This window comes from Cryptomeria japonica, chromosome 4, assembly GCF_030272615.1.
Source record: "Cryptomeria japonica chromosome 4, Sugi_1.0, whole genome shotgun sequence".
Taxonomy (NCBI): domain Eukaryota; kingdom Viridiplantae; phylum Streptophyta; class Pinopsida; order Cupressales; family Cupressaceae; genus Cryptomeria; species Cryptomeria japonica.
The window spans coordinates 217,513,040-217,520,813 of record NC_081408.1 but is presented as its reverse complement, the minus strand read 5'-3'; the positions used below and the strand labels follow the sequence as shown (position 1 = coordinate 217,520,813).

The 7,774-nt window shown below is 34.7% G+C and overlaps 1 protein-coding gene across 1 annotated transcript; it reads right to left on the bottom strand.

Moving 5' to 3' along the window:
* Positions 1 to 6,425: 6,425 nt before the first annotated feature.
* On the bottom strand, positions 6,426 to 7,513 carry LOC131061938 (metalloendoproteinase 2-MMP-like). Its single transcript, XM_057995776.2, has one exon. It carries the CDS (start codon positions 7,511 to 7,513, stop codon positions 6,554 to 6,556), a length of 960 nt encoding a protein of 319 aa, XP_057851759.2. The 3' UTR covers positions 6,426 to 6,553.
* Positions 7,514 to 7,774: the final 261 nt, after the last annotated feature.

Below are 7,774 nucleotides of genomic sequence, written 5' to 3'. Positions count from 1 at the left end.
CTTTTTTCGAAATTTGTAGGGATGAAAGGTATGATGATTTTAGAGCTAATCTGAAAAAATTGAGTGATTTTACGATCTGTAGATAGGCCAAATTAAAGTTGTAATCTCAAAATTGAACCCTATCAAGATTGTCAAAAAATGCAAAAATTTGAATTTTGAAAAAGAGAGGGAAACTGAAATTTTGAATTTTGTGATTTTAGAGGGAATATCCAGAGCAATGCAAATTTTGGAATTTGAAAATTGACTCAATTTCACGCAAAATTCAATTTTGAAAGCGGAAATCAAAGTTGTTGTAATTAAGCACTTAATTTCAAAAGTCACAAAATGCAAGAATTTGAATAAAGCACTGAAATTTTTAATGAATGATAACACACTTTTCAGATTTAGGACAGTAAGAACACAATTTTGACACAAAATTTCAATTTCAATGATTTTTAAATGTTTAGAAGCCTGAATCCAAGCAATCACAAGACCAACTTTGACTATTATTTTGAAGGTGTTAAAATTGATAAAATCAGCCAAAATTTTGGATTTTAGCAAGAAAATATAGTAAGATCTCGCTCTCGAAATTTTGGGAAAAATGTCGGGGATGATGGCGCTCGGCGCCACGGTCCTCGCAACTTTTTTCCAAATTTTCAGGGATGAAAGATATTGTGATTTTATTGTGGAATCCAAAGTTACAGCTGATTTGGAAATGTTTTGATTAGTGAAATTGTCGGACAAACGTTGAATCAAGAGGGTTTCAAAAATTAGGGTTTTGACATTTAACCACTTAATTTTCTGAATTAAAGCACAAATATGAATTAAAAATTTGTAATAGAAGGGCAGATCTGAAACAGGCATTAACATTTAGACATTTCGCAGGTTCAATTACTAAAAAGAAAATTTAGGGTTTTTATGCAATCACCTCTAAAATTTTGCAAAAGATCAAACATGGAAATGTAATCAATTTTTTCAGATCTAAGCATGAAAAATCAAAAAGGATGTTCACGTCAGGTTCACCAAAATGTAAAGCAGAAAATCGCGATCGAACCCTAGTTGTTCTCCCCTCTTCCAACTTCGAGGAGAGAGAAGGGAGGTTCGCTAGGATTCGATGGTTTTCACTTAGGGTAGAGACTTTACATTCAAAAGAGGGGTTGAAACCCACAAGATCCAATCCCACGCAATGCAAGATTGGATGCTAAATGTGTTTCAAGGGTTAAGATAGCAAGGCTACCCTCTTTCGTAAAGAATGTTGATAGGAGAATTAAGCTAAGCATGCATAGAAAGTGATAAAGATTCACTTATAAACTGAGATAGGAATACAGTATGAAGCTGCGGACCTGGAATTAGCAGTAAAATGTCGATACGGCGCTGTCCTGCAAATTTGAGCAAAAGTTGTCGGGACGATGGCGCCCGGCGCCACGGTCCTCCGAAAAATCCGCGAAACGAAGGGGGATCTATTCGTCTCTGCACAAGGATTCCAGATCTTCAATTTCAGCCGCGTACCTGCAACCTACACACAGAAAAGCGAAGACGATTGGGGGGTTAGGGATTAGGGGTTTGCCTTTAGGTCAAACCCCGGTTTTGGAATTAACCAAGAAATGAGCAAGTGCTGTAAATGTAAATGTATGTAAAACAAGTACTAATACCTTGTTCTAAGGATGTTTGTACCCTTATGTGCGAAGGTTTAGATGTTGTATGTTGTATGTTGTATGTAACATGTAGTATATGATCTCCTCTTCAATGGTTGAATCCTTGTCTTGAATGCAACACTTAGCCTTGAATGGAGACTTGAAATGATCAATTGCTTGAAGGAATGCTTGAATGCTTGAATGCTTGAGTATAATTTCCACGCTTTTACCTATATCCTCTTCATGCCAAATGAGAGAGAAAAATGTAGTTTATATACTTGTCATTTAGGGCTGATAGACTGATTTTCCTGACCTTAGGCCAACCAGGAAAGTTAATTTCCAATTTGCAAACAAAAAGACCCGAGACCCCTTAGGAGACCGGGCCCAAAATAGGACCCAGGGACCAGGGCGCTGGGCGCCCTGGTCCTGAAGGACCAGGGCGCTAGGCGCTCTGGTCCCACCTCCCGGGACAGCAGGGTGCAAGGAGGTTCAGGCCAAGGTGCTTGAAAAATGCAGTTTTCAGTATCGTGAGCAAGTTTCAGGGTCTCCATTCAGGTTGTGTGTTGCGTCGCCATCGTGAAGACCGAAATGCAGTCGAAATTGCAAGTGTCGCAATTTTAGGACGCTACAATTAATTAATTCACAAAAAGAGGAATAATTAGCCAATTAAATGAACATTTAATTGCGATGAGAAGACTTAGGATAAATAAATAATTTATTAATCCTAGAGAGAGAAATGACAAACAGGGTTAAATGATTAAATCATGAAACCCTAGAAGATGAATTAGCAATGCAAGGATGACAATTAGGTCTTGATGAAAGATAATTGACTCGATCATGATTTTGAATTGATAAATGACCAATGCTGACAAATGATTTGATTGAGAAATGCACCAATTGAAGAGGAACAATGACTAATTGATCCAAATTGACATAATTAAGATAGACAACGATCAATGGCAAATTGATCGCAAAATGACAAAATTGACAAGAGGACAAGGATCGATGACAAAATAGATTGCAAGACGACAAGATTGAAAATGACCATGATTGATGACAAATCGATCGCAAAATGACAAGATCGAAGATGACAACGATCGATGACAAATAGATCACAAAATGACAAGATTGATAGAGGACAAAGGACAAAACCCTAATTAGGATTGACGATGTCCAAAATGATGACAAATGAGCACGCACATTGATGCGACAGGATAAGATCGATCAAAATCATGACTGGAGATTGTTGTCGACAAGACCAAATTTGAAAGTGAGACGAATGAAGAATGCAGAAGAATGACTCGACACTCGCAAATGATAAAGACCAAGTGCGAATCATGGGAGAAATGTTAATGCGATGCAAAAACCTAAAATGAGGCAATGCGCAAATGTTAAAGTATGATTCTGCCAGCATTGACCTTTTTTAGATGTCTACAGTAGGCATCTAAAAATGGTCACATTGTCTCCAACGTTCATTATCATTTATATTTCTGAGAACCCTACTCAAATCCGAGCAACAATCCAGTCTTAAAGACTTTCCTGCAAACTTTTTTCTAATTTCTCTTTAGATAAACCTATGTGAAGAAGTGTTGCCACAAAGACCACTGGAATCTCCATGGTTACCTTATATTTGTGATCTTCCCTAAGAAATTCATCTCCTAGAATCCTTTTTACTGCCTCAAATACCAAGGAGTGAGGCAAATTTAGAACTTCTTGCAATTGTCTATCTTTTATTTCACCGAAAAAGGATATTTTCCTTTTAGAATCCATTAACCTAAATATCAACTCTTTAAATGTTTAATGCAAAAATAATTAGGTACAAAACCTTAATATAAAGTCCTAGCAAAAAAAAGGTACTTAAAATGTCATAAGCATAGTACACTAAAGTGTCAATGACATGTGTCCAAAATAAATCCAATCATTGAATTTGTATAATAATTTTAATTTCTACTGTACCTCCCTTTGATATTTTATTTCCTTGTTTGACCCATGCAAATATTTAATCAAAAATATACTTAGGGAACTATACTTAAAATTCTCCATACATTGGATAGTAAAATTTTATCATGTTGACACTTAAGTTTTGTATCTATATGTGCCTCCTTGATGTAAGGCCCCTCCTCATATGTGAATAATGAAACTCTAACTTTCTTAAATATGTTTCATTATTGTTGGTTAATTGAGCCAAACTAATTATTATTTTTGAAGTTGTAATTTTGATTGGACTCATTGGCATATGCCATTATAAGATCTAGACAACATCGATGTACTTGAGTATATAACTATATGATATGTCTTCTAGCTTCTGATACATGGTACTTTTGTTGTGTTCTAGTTCAAATTCCACAATTATGTGGAATACATAATAGGTTTCAGTTGTAATTTTCTTTTCCATCTCTTCATTTGATTGAATAAAGTAAAAATACCATGAATCAAACAAAAAGTGACTTGACAACATGCAAATGCAGACCACGTCATTATAATGCCAAAATAGTTCTTATGTTAAATAGGTTAAAAAAATAATTAGAAATGTAAGTTTCGCAATACCTACTATTAAAAAAATCCGAGTCCAAAGTTAATCATGAAATATTTTAAGTTAATCACGTAGATTTTTTAATTTATTTTTGTAAAATTTATATTTATTAATTGCTATTTTATTAAAGTTATGTTGCACGGATTGATTGGCTAAATGGGTCTCTAATCAAAGACATAGATGGAATATTGTGGATAGCAGTCAATTACCCCTGGTTTTGTCTCAAAAGTTCAAACAATTAATTGAGTCTAATAGGGTTGTTTAAAGCCCATGTTTTGTATCTCTTTTGTTTTTGAATAAATTTTTACCCCATTTTAACTGAAATATTAATTGTTCATTTAACTTCATTAATAAAATATAATTGTAAATAATATTAAAAAATGTGAAAAATTATCCTTTCTAATTAAAAATGCAATATCTTTAAATTCTAGACACTTATTAAAAGGTGTTCATTAAAAGTTGCGCATATTTCAAATGTGATAGGTATAGATCCCATCTAGAGAGAGTTTGGAGTTAGAGAATATTCAATAAAGCTTGAAGTGCATGGCATAATATATCTAACCTGAAATTTATGCAGTTCTTTTAGAAAAAAACACTAAGCACACTAAAAATGACAACAAATAATAAGAACTTTTATTTGAAAGCAAAGATCAACTCTTGCCAAAAGATTACCTCTGGTATCCATATAAATTAATTTGGTTTCTTTTCTAACTCATAAACAAATAGGTATGGTTGATATCTTAAAAGTAAGTTTAAAATAAAATTATTATGGAGGTAATTCAAAATGATCATTATAAACTCTCAAATTATTAATGTTTAGGAAAATAACTTATACGATGTTCTATTGAATTTTAATTATGTTATTTTAAGTTGATCCTTGTAGATCTATATTTTATGAGTGGTGCTCCGTAAAAACTATTTTTGAAGAGAATGAATGGTCCACATTAGACTCATTACATCTAACTAATGTTTCACATAGAGGTGAACCAATAGAATTTCTTAGTAGGTCTCATGAGCAGAATGAGCTCTGGTTTTATCAATTTGTTTTCTTTTCACAACACAAAGTATGTCTCAATGGTTTAAGTTCCAACCAAAGGTGAAATTGATCATATATTAAACATTTATGATACAAATTGATGTAAAATAAATGACCTAGTAAGATGGTAGCTTCTTGAGATATATTTTACACCTACCACACAACATCAACACACATATCTATCCTTTTGTACGATCTAGACCACCTACACATTACACTTAAAGTGCAAAGGTAATAAGTGTTTCTATCAGACTATCAATGAAAATTCTTTTAGATATCAACTATACACTGATTAAATGCAAAAAATTAGGTACTAAACCTTAATGGAAATAAGATAAAAATAAAAGAGAGGTTCTTAAAATGTCATAAGAAAATATGAATAGTGTATACTAAAGTGTTAAGGATACATGTCCAAACTATATCTAGCCATTCAAGTTGTACAACATTTTTTGTTTTCACTCTACTCGTGCTTTGATATAATATTTCATTATTTTACGGGACCAAAATATTTAATAAAAAAGATGCTTAGATAACTCTAAATGATTTTCTCTATTTGTATGTGCATCATTACATATAAATTTTTATATTATTGTTAAACCACCTAGATGGATTTCCGTCCATGTAACCTAACAACAACTATTGAAATAATCAAATACTTCTCACTCAAGGCATATAAGAGTCTTAGTACCCTTACTTAGACCTATACATTATTAATCATAATTTTTAAATAGTGTAAAATCATTGATTGCTATTGTGTAGTCCATAAATACATGCTACACTAAAAAAATAATCTTTTGGATCTCAAGCCCATTCTTATTTCTAGAGGTACCATCATATCTTATTTTAATTGTTGTATTAATACTTGCCACAACACGAATACCAACATGCATTCATCGAAATTTATTAAATGTCATAGAAATGAAGTGGAGGTTCTACCTCATCTTTAAAAGAATCTAAAATATTTGAAATAATCTTTCTCACTCTTTAAAGTTAGGTGAAACATATAATTATTCTTATCATCAATGATATACAAAGATATAAGAAAAAGATTAATCTTTTTAAAATAATATATATATTATATTTAACTCTCTTTGCTATGGGAATCAAAAGATTTTACCCTTTCACACTAACATAATAGAAAAAATGCACTTAACTAACTACCTTAATAGTTATGACCATCCTCTCCTTATACACATGATCCTATAGGATATAGGATAACCATACACAATAGTCACATAATACAACAACCGACATCACGTAATACAATAACCGAAACTATAAGAGTTTTAGCTATAGCTATTTACCACCCCTTCGTCAACATTTTTACCTTTCTGTCTTTGGGGTCTGGGGGCGGGTAGACACGTGGGTGTTCTAATTGGAATTGGAGCCGTAAAGGCCCTGCACTCCTTCCACATCATCATTTTGTAGGTCAACTTTTATGGTTTGTGCGGGAATAGAAGGGTACATGATGGCCTCCTGAATACTGGAATGCCCCAGCCCTAAGATGTGTCCAATTTCATGGGTGGCAACAGATTCCAAATCGATTGCCGTCATCGGACTGTTGGACTCAAGATTGACGGTCCACGACTCCGCCCCGTCAAGATGGAGCCGCCCGTCCTCCGGTGCGAAGGAGTGCCCCAGAACCCCCCCTACGCCGTCAAATGGATTCCCGTCGCCGTGAGATCCGTAGAAAAACCCGATTGTAATGTCCGCAGAAGAGAAATCATCCGTCTCCGTGAACGTCAAGGGGATAACGGCGGCCCATCGCTGAAACGCGCTGGCGAAAACCGTTTGCATTTCCGTCTGTGTTATCTCCGTCACTTCGTTGTCGGGGTCGAAGGCGTAGGTGAGATGCCGTCTGTTGACGGACCACCGCGGAGTCCCTGTAAAATAGGTGTAATGTTTCGTGCCATAGCTGAAATTTCCGCCGTTTTTTCTCCACATAACAGTCGTTCCGTTGATGACGTCCTCGCGGCCACACCGAGGCGTCATGAGCTGCGTCACCGTCTGTTGGTCTAACTTTCCAGTCACCTTCAGCCCGAAGTTTTGCTGATACATATTGACGGCCGATTCCGTCATCTCGTCAAATTCCTCCGTCGCGTTTTCTCCATCAGGAATTGACAGATAGCCAAATTTTTGAAAATAGTGCTTCAAATTAGGCATCGCTTTGGAGGTGAACCCTCTCTGCGCGCCTGTTAAATTCTTAAAGCACTCCCATGCACTCTCTACAGATTTGTTGGAAAGTTTCGGAGAAAAAAACTCTTTAGTTTTCATTCCTTCACACACAATCACACAAAAACTCGCAATGAAAAGCAGCTTCATGAACTCCATATTCAAACTCGACTCTTGGAAAAATTGGAAAAATTGTTGGAAAAATTGTTTGGAGGGAGTGGTCTGTAAAGGGAGATTTATAGGGAGAGGGATTAGTAGTTGTGAAGATTAATTTGGTCTAATAGTTTTAAAAAAAAATGTAAAATGGACATTTAATTATTTACAATTAAGGTTTGAAGGTGTGATCAATAATACAACTCGTCAAAATAATATATCTAGTGGGAAGTGTTTAAAACTTGAGTTTTTAAAGATTCGAACGAA